This window comes from Drosophila innubila, assembly GCF_004354385.1.
Source record: "Drosophila innubila isolate TH190305 chromosome 3L unlocalized genomic scaffold, UK_Dinn_1.0 0_D_3L, whole genome shotgun sequence".
Classification (NCBI taxonomy): Eukaryota; Metazoa; Arthropoda; class Insecta; order Diptera; family Drosophilidae; genus Drosophila; species Drosophila innubila.
Window position 1 is genome coordinate 24,114,725 of NW_022995376.1, and position 19,358 is coordinate 24,134,082.

Consider the following 19,358-nt stretch of genomic DNA (forward strand, 5'->3'; position numbering starts at 1 on the left):
TATTAATGCTTAATTACAAAAAAACTGAATGTTTCGAATTGTACACAACAGACAGTTGTTTATCATTGACCTTTGTATTTTAATACACACAAAGCTTTCGAATACACTGCTATAAATACCAAAAAAGAGTTGAGTATGTGTGTATATATTTATAGCACTTACTGTTACAATCTATTGTCTTTTCTTATGGCCGCGTGAAGTTAGCAGAGAAAAACATACAGCTAGTCAAGGTATTTCTTTTTTTTTTTAACTTGTTCTAAGAACCACATTTATAGAAAATAAGTAAAAAACCAAGAAAATGTTTTTCTTTTGCACTGTTATACTTGACTAACTGTATGATGGCGAAAAGTGTACAATGCGCTAACAGTAACTTAACAGAGCCCTAACATACATATATTTATATCTGTCTATTATGCACTTCACCTTCAGTCTTCATTCTTGCAAACTCTCCCTCTCTGTCTTTCCTGCTGTGCACATACATACATAAATAGATTAAATTCTATTGAAAACGGAACTTGACCTGCACTTAACATAACGTAAAATGTAAAAATAATGTAATTTAACAGAGCTCGACTTTGTTTACTTCTTTGCACCATCTGCTGGCTGCAAATCGGAGACATTGCGATTTCCTGCCAGCTCCTGTTGAATCTCGTTCAGACTCTTGCCCTTCGTCTCGGGCACGATAAAGAAGACAAAGACGACACCGACAACGGTAAGACCAGCGAAAAGCCAGAAGGTGGGGCCACTGCCCAAGCCATCGGTAAGATTCTTAAATGTTTTCGTAATCACAAAGGCCAGCACCCAGTTGGTAGTACCGGCAATCGAACCAGCAAATCCTTTGATATCGGTGGCAAACAATTCGCCCATCATCAACCATGGAACCGGACCGTAGCCAATGGAGAACATGATTATGAATATGCACAAACTGGCCACAGGCAGCCAGCCCAGATTCAACACGTTTTCCTCATTCTGGTCCTTCAAAAAGAAGTACACACCGATTGCGGTTGTTGACAGAGCCATTACGATTCCGGATGCGAGGAGGAGAATGCGACGTCCCAGCTTATCGACGACAATTGTGGAAGCAAATGTGGCCACCACTTGCATGATACCAATCAAAATTGTCGACAGACCGGTGCTGATTCCAGTATTTGCATCCTGAAAGTTAAAATAAAATAAAATATTAAATATTGTCGAGTCTTTTTGGCTTTAGTATTACTTACCTTAAAGATGCTCTCGGAGTAGAAGATAACAGCGTTAATACCACTCACTTGCTGGAAGAACATGAGGCCCAAACTGATGCTCATTGCCTTAATGGTAACGGGACGGCTGAGTGCTGCAAAGATATTGACTTGTTGTGCTCGAATCTCGCGATCACTCTGTTGCAGTTCTTCCAATTCAGGTGCATAATCGTATTCCTTGCCACGCAGCCATTGAATCGATTGTACAGCAGCCTCCGAGCGATTCTTTGAAACCTTTTTAATTAAAAAAAAAATAATTTAGTTATGGTAGTAGTGGAGTATTTTGGTAAAAAGTTATTTTTTCAATTGTCTACTTTTTAAAACTTTTCAATTGTTCAGAAACAAATTTGTACAGGACTTAAAAAATTTATAAATTTCGTAAGCTACGGTCAATTGTAAGATGTTTTCACTAAGAAACCATAGTTTCAAAATCAATTCCTGGTCCCAGCATTTTGAATTGAAATATATTTTTTTTTTTTTAATTTTTAGCATGCTATTATTAGTATATCGTTAGTGTTTTAAGTCCGATCATGACAAGATTTGTATAAAAACTCTTGTTAGAACCGGGACTTTCAAACTTTCATAGAATCAAAGAACCAATTGTCCTTAAAAACATAATTATCGTCCGTGCAAGGACTTAAATCATAAAAACTTTTCATCTAAAATAGTAGGGACTGAGAATTGATTTTATCCATATACTATAGTTTCTTGGTAAAAAACTCTTAGAATTGGCCGTAGATTACGAATTTGGGTTACCATATTTTGTGAAAGAATTCCATTCATCCTAATTCACATATTCCCTTTTTTTTTTTTGAGAGTTTCAACTATTGTTTGATACTTACCAAATAAGTGGGTGATTCCGGCATAAAGAAGAAGATGACACCGAAGATAATTGGCAAAATGCCGCAAACGATGCTCATCCACATGACATCGAGACCGGCACCAATGCCATAAACAAACAGGATACCAATGGTGATCATCAATTGAAAGAAGCTTCCGAGGGTGCCGCGAATATCCTTTTGGGCAATCTCACCCGTGTACATGGGAGCTGTGACACAGAAGGCACCGCCAGCGATGCCCAGAATGAAACGTGCAATATACATCATGACCACATTCTGTGCCCAAATCAACAGGGCCCAGCCAAGGATGAAGGGTAGCACCAACAAGAGCATTGTCCATTTCCGTCCAATTTGATTGATGAGAAACCCAATAGGTATGCACACACAGGCGGCACCCAGAGTCATGAATGCGCCGACCCAAGAGAATTCCTCTTTGGTGACATCGAAATTATAGTGGGTGGAACCGTTAACGATTGGGGTCTCTGCTGGCGAGGTCCAGCCGAGGAGTGTACCGGCCGCGAAGGCGCCGCCAGCTGCTGCCAAGGCTGCAACATATTGTGGCAAGACCCTCGACCTATTCTCCGCCGTGTGCACCATGTTGCCAAGTAGATTCTCCTGATCCTGTAAACAAAACGAGACGCGTTAACCAATTGCAACATCAACTCTTCAACTACTCGTAGTTGATATGTGGGTCGTTCTACGAACTAAATTGGACTGTTGGCCGCATCGCATTATCAAATCAATCGAATCGCAACGGCAATAAGTCGTGATAATGCCTCTCTCCCGGCGATTAGAAGCCTTACGGCGATATGATATTGTTGCCTTTACAAGTTTGAGACAAATTTTTCCATTTACCCACAGCTGTCAATTTTAAAATCAAGCCCAAAGCTACAGTTTAATCGAAAGGACTGACTGCTGTTATTTAAGACCCTGGCTTATTGATAAAAACAAATAATTAAAGGGTATTACCAATATTCTGATAGCTCTGATAACCAACAAGTAGTAATTTCCTCAATTGGCCGAGTGCAACAATTTGAGTTTAATGAATTGGTGCTAAATTTGTCGCTATTAAACAATAATTATGTTATGTGCCGTTAATAACCTTTAAAAGACCCCAAAATTGCGAAAATATGAGGCAAAGGAATGTTCAAGATTAGTTTCAACCAATTAATCAAGAGAAATATATTTGTATTGTATGTATTTAAGATAGCCTAATCATACACTATCAAAATGCACTCTAAATAATCCATTGATATTGACTAGCATATGATTAAACATACATAAGTGGTATATTATTAGAATTTTAAGCTGACGATTTATTTTGAGATATCATTTCACAGGTAATCAGTCTGTAATGATTACCTTAACATCAACAGCGTCACTTTAAATATCGTAAAAGAAAAACTAAATAAACTAAATGAAGACAACATTTGCCAGTAGCTCTCGTCGATAAACTAAACTAAATTAAAATAAAACTAAGTAGAGGGCCCCTCCTTTTAATATTTATGTCCATTAAAACTTATTAATTTCTTCATTGATATTATATACGATATGGGGAGCTTTTGGCCACTGAAGCGGAACCAATTAAACAATTGCTGCCTTGGCCCTGGCATACTTCCTGTCCATGAATTATCTATCAATAATTGGTAAATATGTTATCGCGTACTTAATCAAAATGCCGATTACCTAGGTAGTATTTGGAGTAACTGGAATGGTCGTAATTCTACCAATTAATAAACGATAATTCAGAGACACTTTTAAATTTCAGTCAATGGAAAGCTTTAAGTCTGTTTATAAGCAATTAGAAGTCTAAGATTGGGCTCAAGTATTTTATACTTTGATGTAGAAAGATGCAGATAATTATTTAATATAAGTGAGCTTTCTAATTTATTATTACGAGTATAGTCTTCAAAAAATCTCTTCTTTTTATTAACATTTGCCATATTCCATTTCATATTTTCCGCACACAGTCGTTAGGTATCTGGTTCCACTCTCTTTCTCTTACTGCTTTCCTTTTAGCCATTTACTTTATCTTCCTGTCCGCCCACTGAGAGTATGTGGTTAAATCACAACTTCAATCTCATAAATTCACTGCATATGTATCCAATCAATGCCCACGTCTAAGTAAAACGCAATATCCATTTCCGCATATGGCAAATGCTGGCCGAGAATTGCAACCGCCAAGAGTCGTGCCCACGCCCGCTGCCATAACTGTTAACGTGGCTGGGGACACACCTCCAGCTTGGCTGTAACTAAGTCTGCGCCTGAAATCGATATTTGCCAAGCTGTTGGCATATGCGGTCAATTGCGACTGCTGTCAGGGCGCTCTCAACTATATTTAGATTAACGTTAGCCGGGTAGTTAATCGGGCTAAATACTTGTTGGCCACCTACGCTACTACGCCCAAGTGGTCTGAGCCGGGTCTAAATTATAGTCGAATGTCATTGTCATTGTCCTAGACCCAAGTTCATTTCAATGTCACTTAAGAAAAACCTAACATTACTTTAACTACACTTTAATTCGGAGAGGAAAACTTTTCCCGAGCGAACTTTATTTAAATAGCTTTTAAATTCACAACAACTGTCTTTTAGAAACACCTGAATAAATTAATGAACATAAAATTTTATATCAAATGCATAACAAGTTTATTTTTACTCCAATAAAAATTCCTGGATATTTTCAAAATGCAAATATTACATTTACGCATTTAGAACCGGTTATACAGGGTGTCTTATTTTTACGAATAAGAATTTTCTGCTATGCTGAGACTAAAAGTAACCGCAACGCATTGGGAAATTTTTAAAAAAATACTTTAATCTATTATTAGTCGAGTTGAGAGAGATAAATAGATGCATATATATATATATATTAATTATTTATGTTCTGCTGTAAATCTTAATGTTTACCCAAGTTTGTGCTATTCTTAGACAGCTTAACTTTCGAATGTACATGGTGACGCAAATATTTATAGTTATTTTAGTACTCAATCAATTGAATAGTTTCTATAACTAGGTATATCTGTTAATAATAAAATATTTATATTAAATTTAATTCTCTATTTTATATCTATTTTATAAAGTTTGTTTTTTGTTTTCATAAACAAAATAGATGAATTTTACCAAATGTTCATAGCAGTGGCAAAATCATTAGCGTCAATCTTTTAAATGATATTGTAACTTGGCCCTGCCGACTTCATTTTGAATATGTCAGCATTTTTCATATCTATCTTTTGGGCTTATCAGTTATTTGTATAGGGGCACAAGTATACCAAAAAACTTTCTATTTTTGTTTAGTTTTTTTTTATGTTGGACAAGGTCGCAAGACACAAAGATATGACAAACAAAATCATTCATTAATAACAAAAGGAACTATTTACAAAAGCAAAAACGATTTTGCTGAAGCCCCAAAACCGATAAGAGACCTTATCGCAAGAGCTTGCCTAAACGAGGGGCGTACAGATCACAAATATGTGTCTCATTAACAAAGAAAATAATAATATGTGGCTGGGTAATTTTACAATAACAAAATTACAAAAAACGAAATGAAATTTAATTAATCAAAACTTGTTCCGCGCAATGCGTTCAGAGAAATGACAGTTCAATTTTTTGTTTTGAGACATTTTGAATTACATCCGTAAAGTGGATTACGGTTGGGATCGTTTTTGAATGCATGAACTTGTACAGACGAAGTTCTGTACAATACCATTTAGGGGATAGATACAAAAAGAAGGGATAAATCAATGTAACAACATCATAAAAACTGTTCACTCGAAAATTTTTTTGTTTTCGTTGGACACATCTTAAAAGACTTGTACGATGATGTTTTGATAAATTTTTCTCAGACTTTACACATTTTTATATTATATTATTTATTAATACTCTACTACAAGCAGTTGACTATAAAAAAACATATTCAGATAATAAAATAAGACTAAACATTATATTGAGAGTTAACAATCAAAATTAATATTACATTAAATTATGAACTGCAATGAGAATAAGAATTATAAATTTGTCTGGGATATACAAAAATTATAATTGATCCAACATTTGTTGCAAGAATTGAGAAGAACCCAATCAGATCAATAAAGATTAAAAAGGGAAAAAAGAAAAACGCGATAAATTTTCGATCCAATGGTCTTGTATTTTCCATAGGATTAGTTACGAATAAAATGTGTAAATTTGTATTTCTAAGTAAATTTTTTAAAAAATAAGACAAGAACATTAACTTTTTATTCTTAAACATCTGCATTTATTTGTAATGAAGATAAAATTTCAAAAATCTGTCTTATCGATAAAAAATCGCTTAAATTTTAATAAGATCAGTTTGAAATATTTGTTAACTTTCCCGCTGAGAAATAATACTAAGTAAATATTTATGATATTTCCGGTAAAGCTAATGATTTAAGTTTAACACGGTTCACACAGCGCTAATTGTATGCATTAGGTAAACTTCATTTTTTTCTCTGTCAAGGTCAAACATAGACAAACTCTTAGATAGAGAAACATGTGTGACTAAAATAAATAAAGTTATTTTTTGGGGTTTAGTACCAGCACCAGTTAGCAAATATTTTTATATAATTTGGATCTTTACTTGTAGACTGGCATTGTCACTTTGATTGGCATTAGTTTTGACTATTTTTACCGCTTGCCGGGAACCATATTTGGCACCATTTTCGGTGGCCTCCAGCAGGTGGGAGCTCTCCTCATTCTGGGCGTCGGCCTTTTTATTAGGCTCATCGCCACTTGAATTGCTGTAAGATGCGGTTGACATATTGCCGGATATGTATTTGTTAAAATTATTTGTTTTATAAATAAATTGATATTTAATTTATGCTTTTGTTTTTATTTTGATGTGTATTATGTCACTTGTGGATATGTGTTTTCTTTTTATTTAACGCGTTGCTTTTGTTTAGGTTCGTTAACTGATGAAATTAGTTAGTTTTCTTTTGATTTTGCAATGCCAAAGTTGTTGAATAATACGCTAGAAATTTCAATGTCCTTTAACTGTTCCCGACAGACGTTTGTCCTTTAAATGCGTTGCCCACCCACGTAGCACATAGGTCGTGTATACTTTTAGGCGCATGCGCAGTGTGTGGCAAACATGTTGCTGTCCATTAACTGCATTTGGTTGGCCAAGACAAACACGCCGCTTATACGCAATACACACACGAAATGTTCACAGCGAATGTATCTCAGATGTTCAAAAGTATCTGTATATCTTTTTTAACCGCACGCATCGACTGTTGGCTAGCAAATGACGCGCCAAATCATAAAACCAGCAACGCCGGGCTCTGCACTGGATATGGACTTCCTCTCTCGCTCTCTCAGTCTGATTCTCTCTCTCTCTGTCTGAACTGGTCTCTCTCCCTTTCTCTCTCTCTCTCTGTTTCTGGTCCGTTATAAGGTAGGGTGGCCACTGACGCTGTTCCGAGGCTATTGACTTGCAACGGCGGCAACAGAAACTGGAAATTGTAAGCGCCTTTGATTTGTTTTCTCTGCTTATTTTTCGTTCTGCTTGAAAATGCTTTCTTATTTTTGCATCAACAAGAACAACAACATGTGAGTAGTGCAGTTCGCTTTTTACATTCTCTTCAAGTTTCGAGGCAATCTACGAGTTCGCTATAGGGCTAACGATCCTCAGTTTTGTTCCCTTCCATATGACCTCAATTAAGTTACAATGTATGTAAATGCAGGTTTATATGTAAAACTGCACTTACTTAAATAACAGGGATCAATATAACCTACATAAATCAATAGCTAAAATGATCTTCAATTGAGAAACTTGGATAACCTAAAGTCAAGTAATTGAAGCTATTAAAACTCATTTAAATATCATTCATATTATTTATTTCCGCTGTAGAGAAATTTTAGTAAAAGCTTCCATCACATAAATAAATTAAAAATATTTTTTATAATATTATTTTCGAACTCAGTGAACTTGACCTATGAACGTATGGTGTTAACCCCTCAGTTTGCCTTACTTCAATGTCGTATAAACCCTGTCATTGTAATTTGTTCACCGTATAAACATCACAAAGAGAACTACAGGGTTATTTTTATTTAACGAAATCCTTTTATATGTATTTAATACTGTATTTATTAATTTATTTACTCGTTAAACTTTGTTGGTCAAATTTGTTATGCATTTAATTTAAATGTTTCAGATTCTTCCCATTCCATTAGTATATTCGCCACCAGAAAGATGAAAATTAAAAATACCTATAATCCACATGAATTGGAGATAGATATATGTGAACGTGTGTATACGTATGCGGTGACAGTGTAAATATACTCGCACATGCATTTCCATATACAAACACATACGTGCACACATTTCCAGCTATTTACATTGTTTGCATACGATACGAAAATGTATTCGAGAACGAGAATGAGAATTTTCTTTTATGTACTCTTCGATAAAGGCACTCATTCTGTCAGTCTTAAGGCAATATCTGTTTTTCTTTTTATGCACCGATGCATGTGTTCAATGGATCACGTTTGTCTTCCTGATATACTTACAAGAAAACCTAACATAAAAAAAAAATATTTCATAATGAAAATGCGGTATTGAATGAATGAGTGCATGTAAAAACATTTATATAGCTGAATGTGAGTGTGTGAAGAGTGTAAATATTTTCAATTACTTTGTTTTTTTCCATAGTCAACAAATAGGTGAATGCCCTATAGCGACTAAAATATACCCTGCAAATTAAATGTAACCAAGTAGCATATTTAAAAAATCATCAAATTAAAATTTAAAGAATACTTTCATTACGCATATCAAGTCTACCTGCAATAAATTGTTACAGGGTATAATAGGCAAATGAATAAACATGAAAATGCTACAAACGTAAACTGTGGGTTAGGTAATGAGCTCATTATACACGCACATCACATAAATAGGAGACAAACAACAAAGAAACTATAAAAAATAAACTTTCAATTGTACAAAAAACAGTATGTTAGACATGGATAGATAATCGATTTGTTTTGGGACCATAGTAAGCTATAGACCTCATCATTTTTAGCAACTTGGAAAGCTTCTTCAAACTTTGCTCTTGATTTAATTAAATATAAATATTTGAATGATGTTTATGTTTTTAAATAAATATAATATCTTAAATATTTACTCAATTCAAAATATTTGTTACAAGATTTTATTTTTTTAACACTATGGTGACTTAAATTTGTAATGTGCCGTAAATTCTAAAATGTTTTCACCAAGAGTTTTTAGTCCTTCCATAATCAAAAAAAAAGTTTAAGGACAATTGGTCTTTTGAATCTAAAAGATTCTATAAGTCTATAAGTATAAGTTTTGATACCTTTCTAGTCAGGATTGGACTAAAGACACTATAGATATGCTAATAATTAAAAGCGTAAAATTTAAAAAAAAAAACATTTTTCATTTCAAATTGCGTGGACCAGGAATTGATTTTAGAACTATAGTTTCTTGGTGAAAACATCTTAAAATTGATCGTAGACTACCAATTTGGGTTACCATATGTCAAGTTTTTTTTGGGTCCATACAAGTCGACGCATCCTACTGTACAAGCTGTAATTTATTAGATTGTTCAATTTGTGCCCTTTAAGAAGTTTTTTTTTAATGACGTAGTTAATGCATGGGCAGTGAAAGTGAGTACCCCTATATCTTGAATCCACGTTTATTGATAACATAGCCAAGTTGCGTGCAAAGCTGAGACTGAAATACAACCAAACATTTGGCACGCTCCAAGCTTGGGCCAGGCGCACAGAGCGCCTAAAAGCATGCTAGCATTCCACACTCGCATAACAAGTACTCTGAATATATCTGTATCTGTATCTTTTGGTATGTACCCATGGGGCATGACCAGAGCACGCAATGATGCACTCTTGTGTATGTATACTAATTACGGAGCACAGACGAACAGTCAACGGCTAAACGAAGCGAAGGCGAAACTCTAGACTCTGTTACGTAAAGAGCTCATTAGGTTGAAAGAGTCGTAGAATTTAATTTGTGAGCGGTGCGAACGGCGCGCACTCGGAAATACGTCAATGCCAGCGACGTCATGCGAAATGTATCTCACAGATACATTTACATATTTTCATACATTTCGGTTAGTTGTGCGTGTGACGTCACAAGAGCCAGGCCCCAAAACGCTTAGCCAATCGGCAAACAGCAGCGAACGTGCCCCTCAGCATATACACACTCACTCACACGCACACACACATATATTGTATTTATGTGTATGCATTTACATATACGAGTTTCAAAATTTGAGCTAAAATTTCAGTGCTGCTTATTTAGTTGCTGTTGCCCCACACAAATCACGCGATTTTCTGGCGGTTCAAGTGCAACTATTTATGAGATTTTTGCTGAATTGTCACTATTTTATTTAGTTTGACCTACATTTGAACTTGCCATAAAACACGCGTCCATTTATTCGATAAATCTTATTTACTTATTTTCTGTTTTCGGCTTAACTTAAAAATCAATAATCCGCCCTCACCAGGCTGAAGGTCAATGTATCTACGTGTAACATCGGCTGATGTGTCCTCAAGTATGAAAACGAAATGAATGTGGCATAAAAACCAATAACAATATCAAGACATGTCTGCCAAAAATTGTTTAAATTATCACAACGACTTTAATTTTTTGTTTAACCATCTGTAAGTAATTTTGTACGGATGCTAGTACTTTATAACTTTCTTAAGGCAATGAACATTTTTTAAACATAATTAATTTTTTCTTAGAATGTTGAACAAATTTAATTATAAATTAAACTGCAATATATTTACCTTTAATTAAAGATGCAATTAAAATTGCCGTTTGTATGACGTCAGAGTTTCTGTAATTAAAAATAATTATTTAGTTTAAAATAATTTTTAAGTTTATTTATTGTTGTTCATATTTTCATATTGGTTGTGCCTTAAGTGGTTAACGGTCAAAAGCTCTTGCTGTTCACAAAGCTCATAAGAGAAGCTTTTATACAGTTTGAGAGGCATAGCGCTACTCAAACTGTGCACGAAGGGGAGATAGCAACAGCTTGCTAAACTGTAGTAAATAAGCACTTGGTGTACAACGTGATTGTACATAATTTTGTTTTGGAACGCTTTTCGTTAAGTCGCTTAAACAATTAAAACAAACACATGTTTTTAGTTTTATGAGCAAAAAACAGGTGCAAAGTTAAGGGGCTATATAACTGTTACTCTTTTCAATTTAAAATTAATACAATAATAAATTAAAGAATTTATTCGTTAATAAATTTAATAATTTTATTAAATTTTAAGCACCCCTTTTTATTTAGTAGTGTGAAAAGTGCATAAAAATTGTGTTACAACTTATAGTCGTCAAGTGTCCTAAATTTAAAATCCATGTGCTCCAAAAACGTTCTTGTATATGCTTGAAATTTCAACAAGACGGACTCTAATCTCGACTATACTTATCAGTATAACCTAGACAGAGCAGTTGGTCTTATCGATACTTTAACATTGGGTTAAATACAATTGCAATATATATGTATTTATGTGTTTATATAGAATTATTGCCCATATATATTACAACAAGCATCGAATGATATATCTATAATATTCCATGGCTTATCATATTATGTCATATGGATGTTATTCTTGTAGTATGCGTCGCTTAATCGCTTTATAACCCCAGCTAATCTATCAGATATTATGCAGATATGGTGCAGTTGTTTTGGGTTATTTATTGACTGAATATTTGATCAACATACAAAAAACAAACGCACTCTTTTTTTGATTGACAGCCGGCAATAAAAAACCTTACAATTTTCATTTACTAAAATACACGCCCATACTCAGACATATACAACAATGACCCACGCGTTCGTTAACAAGTAATTTCCTTATTAAATTCACAAAAAAAATTAAATATTTGAATAGAGCGCCCGGTATAAACTAGCAGAGCATTTACCTCTAGAATTTAAGAGAGTTTATTAGTGTCAATTGAGCTCAACTTTGTTTTAATAAAATAAATCTTTATGACACTTGAGCTAAGATAAGAAAATCCAAAATATCAACAATGGCACAAATAATGATATCACAATTTGTCTATTATCTACCTATTTCAAGTTACAATTCGTTGTTGTCAAATATAGGTAGAGAAAAATAAAAATGCAAACATTAAAGTTGCTACATGTAAACATATACAAATTGTTTTAAATATAACTACGATTAGTCATTCTTTGATATTTAATTAGTAAGGGTAATATTAAGGTATCAGGGTTTTATATATAAGTGGACTTGTGGTTATGACAGGTTCAGCAATCGACATCAGGGTTACGGTCTTGAATCGAAGCTATAACTGTTCATAGCATCAGTCAACCATGAGAGTTACTAAATACTATGTATTTCTTAAGAAACGCCTAAGTGCAAGCGATCAAGTTCAAAGACTTTGTCTATAGGGTTATAGACTTACAATTAGACAAATATTGAAATCGAAAAAATATATTTTGTATGTATGTATATAATCTTAACTCAAGCGCTGAGATACCCATTAAAAGTACAGTCAAACTTGCTTTTAATAGGAGAGAAGTTTCTTAATTAGAATTGAATTTGGAAGAATATTTCTGGTATATTTATATTTGTGGGTTTTGTTCCAGATCTGGATAGTTTTCTATAGAATAATATATACTCGAGTTAATTAAAGCAAAGTTGTACACACAACACTTCGTTTTAATTGCTGCAACCTCGCGATAAGGACAAGCCCCGAAGACTCAATCAATGTGCAACATGGCGATTATTATACTAAGTCGTAATACTATCTCAGGAGGTGAGTGGGCGACTTTTATAGCGATCGCATGACATTGGAAAACGTCGTTGACAATAACGACAACAATGATAGGCGATGGGCGTCAACAAAGTTCACGGCGGGTTATCAATTCTCCCGGAGCAGAGGCCCGTCGGCTAGAATCTCAATTAAATTAAGTACTTGGGGGATTTTTTCACCGCTTTCCTTTGCTCGTTGCGAATGCTGAGCCCCTATTGCATGGAAAATGTTGTAAAGTCTACCGATCGAGATCTGTGTACAAAGTACATCCAAGTGCATTGTGATAACACAGAACAGTAGCTGCGGCTGATAAGAATAAAGGCTTTTCCAAGTAACTAATTAAACCCTATACTAGATGTAGACACATGTGTTTTATTAGTCTTCCCTTGATATGCAGGCAGAACAAAGGCCTTCCCTTTACAGCTGAGGGTTGTACGATTATCTATAATTACACAAAGTGTGTTCTCTAGCTTTGTTAAGGCACTTCAGCTAAGGGTGCCATACATCAGATTAAGCCTCATTTGTATTCAAACAGTATTTATTTCAATGTCTAAAGATGTCATAAGAATAAAAACTCTATTTTCAAATATATTTAAGCCTATTTTTTATTTCTTAAAACTACATTAAACCGTTTTGTCATTTTATCATATTGGCGTTGTTGATGACCTTTTTATATACTTACATCTACTGTGATTCTTATCTAGGTAATTAATAAATATGTTCCAATAAACGGTTATTAACCTGTTGTTCAACCATCTTATCTACAAAAGATACTTAAATAAATGAAATGCCTTAGTTTGTCAATACTTTAGTCACGTGTCAGAATATTTTCAGATATTTTGAAACATTTCCGGTTTGAAACCTTTTTAAAACAAGTTTAGCTATGTGACTTTTTTTTATTTCTCTATTAGACTTTGATGACTATTCCTCGGTCGCTGTTGTTGACACGGCTTTATATGTCTGATAATAATAATGATGACTTATTGCGTGTTTTGAAACCTAGTTATTGACTAAGTTTTTGCGGTGTAGTACACATTTTGTTATTTGCACCCTTAAGCTGGGTATGGACATAAGATAAAAGCTGTGCGCTAAATGTCAAATCCATATACAATTTTATCTGGCTAATTGAGCAACTGTTTTTTTTATATGGATTTGACATTTAGCGAACAGCTTTTATCTTATGTCCATACCCAGCTTAAATTATAGAGTAAACTTTCATTATATTTTATGTTTCGTAGCCTCCCCAGATCAGATTCAACATATAAAATTTGTTTAGCTTGTTTTCATTCAACATTACTTCCTCATAAGAAATGTACTACAAAAAGTCAGATAACATTAATTAAATCCAAATTTTATTTTAAGAAATTGAAGGAGTATTTTAAATAAATTAACCTGAACAACAAGAAACAAATGAAACGAATAAACCGGTTTACCCCAGATGTAATCGGTTGATTGATAAGCTCTTAACATTAAAGTTTACTTCTCCAAAACAGAAACAGTTGTAAAAATAAACCCTAATGAATATATCGTATATATGTATCTTTATTTGCTTATGGTTACTTTTTGTGCGTATTTTCGTTGCTTTGTTTCATTTTCATACAAAAGAAATGAAAGTACCTATAATTTTTTAAGGGTTATGTATAAATATAATAAACATTTTTTGTGTCATATCGCCGGAAAGACAACAAATTTTTTTGTTTTACTTTGTTATTATCAAATGCAATCAAAATCTCGACAAGTTACTGACATTTGACTGATGATTAACCTTTTCAAAACGCCATTTAATATTGATTTCCTTCTTACATGTATAATTAAATACAATTAGTTAACACTGGAAATGCAATGATAATAAAAACTGCAACTGTAGCTGTATAAATTGTTTGCGACAAGTAAAACAAATGTTTATTTAAACGTCATTAATACTTCTGGCATTGAATTAATACATACTTATTATTTCACATAATGTTAAGGAATAGATAGAATACATTGAAAGAAAAACTGAAAATCTATTTTAAAATGTGCTATTGGTGTAAACAATTGAGTATCAAAAAAAATTCTATTCAGTGAATGAAAGCAAAATTTTAAATCATAAACGAAACATATAATAAAGATATGTTTAATAGCGTGAAGTTCATTATAGTTGAAAAATATTAATAATATATAATATAAAAATTTATTATATTAATATTAATATTAATAAGACGTTGACACGTGACATTTGAACAATTTAATTTAAAAACAAGTGGGAAAGGCTATGGTCGAGATCCCGACCATAGTATTCCCGTTACTTATTTCAATATGCATAATTTTAGGTGATTGTATTGAAATAATAACTTTATTAATAACTTTGGTTAGCTATTACTCCCGTTCTACTTGCCCGATCTTGCTACGGTTAAGCGAGATCATGGATAATATTAATAGATAACGTTAATTACCAAAAACTGTTTTATCTCAAAAAACTGTGGGTGTGGTGGTTTTTCGTAATTTTGGTTATTTGGTTATTGTATCTCTTATAGTCTCTGAGTTCTAGGCGCTCACACGGATGGACAGACGGACATGGTTATATCGACTCAGCTGTTGATGCTGCTCAAGAATGTATGCACTTTATAGGGTCCTTCTCCCTGTTATATACATTCCAACGAACACAATATAACCTTTAACTTATTTTTTAAGTAACGGGTATAAAAATATTATCCAATTAGTTTTGAGCTTTGTTAAGATTTTGTTTAAATTGTAAAAATCATTTATTAGCAATTAAAGCAAATAAAAATTTTTAAGTAAGTGAATGCAAAAGCATTATTTCTAAATTTAAGTAAGTAAGTGTTGCTTACAAAAAACAATAATATGTTCGCGTTCGCAAGATAATCTCGCACTCTCGTACGCATTCATTCAGCTATTGGGTTATTTTGAGTAGATATTTTGCTGTTTTCTTTTAGTATACATTTTATTTTCATACAAAAAACTGTGTAGGCATTATCGGTCTCCCATTTTTAATGTGGACGTCATAGAAATATTTGTTGGACTATTTTTAATGCGGCTTCCTAAGTATGTATTTGTATATTATTCACATAGTATTTAAAAATTTTTGAACTTGATTTTTAGCTAATGAACACAATTTTCGGATTGGTTTTCCTCATAATTGTTTTATTTTATATATGCATATTCCTTCACTTAAATTTCCGTTTTGGCTCACTTTCATTGACTAAAAGGTAATCAGAAATTTTCAATTAACCCAGTGAATCAACTTGGCTAACTGTAACTGTAGCTGGTGCAAATTGTTTACAAATTGGCTGTGAAAAGACCCAATGCCCTGACGTCATCTGGTTACGATTGAACTGCCACGCCCTCTGACGCCTCTGAGTGTCGCGACACTCACCTGTCATTTGCATAGTGCACACGTGACGTTAGGATGTTAGCTTTTGCTGTTACTGGTTTTCCGATTTTCCCCGCGATAACAATTCCAGAAATTTGTAATTTTTCACAATTGTAAATTATCATACAACGTATGAAAATTCCAGACACCATTATTAGAAAATTTATCATATTTCCTATATGAAAAATTACCCTATTGTGGGTGTATTGTAATTAACAATTATTGATTTAAGTCTATTGCTGTGTTAATTATCAATTGAATTGTTTTTGCATTTTTTTCCCTACACTATACCTACAGAAAATTTTGTATTATAACTTTAAACAAATATGTAAAATCATAAGCATCATCTACTGAAGGGTTTTGTTTATATTTTGGATAGGCATATAATTATAGGTACAGAGTATCTTTTAGTCGAGTCCTCTCGTGTAATAAATTTGAACTTGTTTCAATTGCGTAGTTCTATAGAATTTAATATTGCTCTACGAATGAGCTGTAGAGTTAATTATTCTGTCGGTTAATTTTATATTAAGACACTGGCAATACATGTTCTACTTCAAATGTTACACCTAAAATCATTTTCAATGTGATTAAATGACTATCGCAAATTTATTTATTTTTTTTTGGGAACTATTTAATTTTGATTGTAGCTTAATAAAATTCATAAGCCTTATCAGGCAATATCAGAATGAAATCCAAACCACAAAATGATGTGCCATGCACACGAAAACATGAAGTACGTGATTCTCTTCCAATACAAGAAAGTCGAATTTTTCAGATTTAAGCACAATACAATTAACTACAGTTAACGTAACGTGTCATGCATACTTGTATATACATCTACTTATATACATTTAGTTGCAAACTGGGGGATTTTTTCTATTTTAATGGGAAATGTTTCATTTTAATTGTCTACGAGAAGAATAAGTACGAAAATCAGATTGGGGAATTCATTTTATCTATTTGTTTGGGAAATCAATAGGGAACTCTGAAAAACTGAAAAACCCATTTGTTTACGAATTTTATGCTTATTGCAAAAATGAATCAATTTGATTTGCATAATGTTGACAACTGGCACGTTCCAATGTCTCGCGAATTTAAAGCTGAAATCAGCAATGTTTTGCTTGGACCATTAATGTAACACGCCACCATTTCGTATTGCTCAGTTCTAGAATGCATGATTAGGAACTACTCATAATAAATTAGCACTTAAAATAGCACTTAATACTCAAACCCCAAAGGCCTATTTTAATTTAGGTTTATATTTCTTCTGAAGTAAATGTTGTTTATATTTAAGATATCCATTTAACTTATAAACAATTAAATTCTATTTTAGTGCTTGGTCACAATTCCAACATTAAATTACTGAATTAAACCATATTTGTTTGTTTCATTGATAAATTTGGTTTTTTTTTATTTAATATTAAATTTATGGATATGGTACTTACAACCAAGTCATCCTAATATTGTATTACAGCTTTCAAAGTTTATCTTTTAAAGTAATTCTCATCTTTATTTATTGAAAATTTAAAAGATTCTTTAATTGTTGCATGGTCTTTGTATGCTTTCAAAAATTTATGTAAAATATTTTTATGATTGTAAAATCTGCTAGTTATACTCGTATTTTACGATAAGATTTTATCAACGGATTTTTTGCCATTTACTTATATTATCTGCATTTTTACCTTTCAAACTATTTATTTACATTTCTTTTAAGGAAACAGAACACAAATGCCGAAATTATATCCGTTATAATTTAACAGCGCTTTTAAAACTGTACAGAGGCCGAAAAGAAACTTACCCAGAGACTCCAATAACAACAATCACGTGTTTTGTGTTTTCTTTTTGCTTTGAAAGACTTTTCGGTCTCGGCAGCTTCCGGCACTCACTTTGAACTTGAATTGTCCTTAACGGAGGGAAGGAAAGGAGATTGTGGTTGTGTTTTCGATGTTAGCGTAAAAGAAAGCGCGCGTAATTATATTAAAATATTCAGTATTACAAGTAACCAACAAAGGCACAGACGAAATTACAGTTCAGTTCACTTTTTACAGAAACATTTGTTCATCCCGAGAGAACACAAGTACACCTATATTATGGACATGAACATACGGAAAACGAAATCTTTTCAGTTCGTCGCTCTTAACTGCGCGCGACGAATTCTCTAAAGCAACTGATATCGTTGATATGACGGGCCTTCGTTGTTGGATAAGTAGCTCGACAGAATTTCACGCAGAGGCAGCGCACAGTGCCCTGAGTAACATAAATTTCAGTTTAATTGTTCTAAGTGCAGTTGATATATAAATTATTATAATTAACTCACTGAGCAGTTTATTTATATAAATTATTAAATAAATAATAATTGTCAGTAATTTATTGCTGTTGTAAAAGACAAGAAACATTTATTACTTTCCTAACATTTAATTTTGAATAATTTTTATTTTACAAAAAAATCTTAACAGTAATAAAATTTTATTTGAATTTTTTTTTATGTTTGTACCACTTCCTACTCTTAAGCTAAGTAAATATTCATACATATTTTTTTCAACAGTACGAAACACTGTGCGAGGCATCGACGCAGACAAAGCATCAACGACAGAGATGCTGCGTCAAAGTGGGAAATTTACACTGCTTTTGCTAAATGTTGTTATTGCTGTTACAATTTAATCTTAATGCACGACTCTTACTAATCTAATAAACGCTGAGGATTAAAAAAAAAACAACTCTGACGTCAAACTTGGGTTGGAATAAGAATTTGAGTCGCGTGAATTTCGTCATCTCAGCGCACAGGATGAATGTATAGGTGTGACTGAAAATATATACAGTTTGTCAAGAAAGTGTTTTGACAGAATCAAAATTCACATATTTGTTGTTATTTTTTTTTTTAAGTTAACTTCAATGAAAATTATTTTCATTTTTTTTTTCATGAATAATAAATAAGAACTTAATTAAATATCCATGAGGGAAAATGTGTTAGTTTTTAATTTTGACCAAATACTTTCTTAACTAACTGTACCATCTGTATGAACGTGAGTGTGTAGGATTCTGTGGCGGACGCTTTAGTCTGGCATTGTCCTTGGCAAAGGACTTTGGATTCGCATTTCGTCAGAGCTTACGTAGAAACGTAAGCTTCATACG

The 19,358-nt window shown here is 33.0% G+C and overlaps 1 protein-coding gene across 3 annotated transcripts; it reads right to left on the reverse strand.

Moving 5' to 3' along the window:
- Nucleotides 1-125: 125 nt before the first annotated feature.
- LOC117789229 (facilitated trehalose transporter Tret1-2 homolog) lies at nucleotides 126-18,392 on the reverse strand. 3 transcript variants are annotated; one of them, XM_034628325.1, is made up of 5 exons: nucleotides 18,025-18,392; nucleotides 10,855-10,904; nucleotides 2,081-2,698; nucleotides 1,221-1,472; nucleotides 126-1,155 (listed from the first exon to the last, which is right to left on the reverse strand). In XM_034628325.1, exons 3-5 carry the CDS (start codon nucleotides 2,672-2,674, stop codon nucleotides 580-582), a joined length of 1,422 nt encoding a protein of 473 aa, XP_034484216.1. In that variant the 5' UTR covers nucleotides 2,675-2,698; nucleotides 10,855-10,904; nucleotides 18,025-18,392; the 3' UTR covers nucleotides 126-579. The 3 variants fall into 3 exon arrangements, with proteins under 3 accessions (XP_034484216.1, XP_034484214.1, XP_034484215.1); XM_034628323.1 differs by lacking the exons at nucleotides 10,855-10,904; nucleotides 18,025-18,392 and adding an exon at nucleotides 6,671-7,316; XM_034628324.1 differs by lacking the exons at nucleotides 10,855-10,904; nucleotides 18,025-18,392 and adding an exon at nucleotides 6,722-7,314.
- Nucleotides 18,393-19,358: the final 966 nt, after the last annotated feature.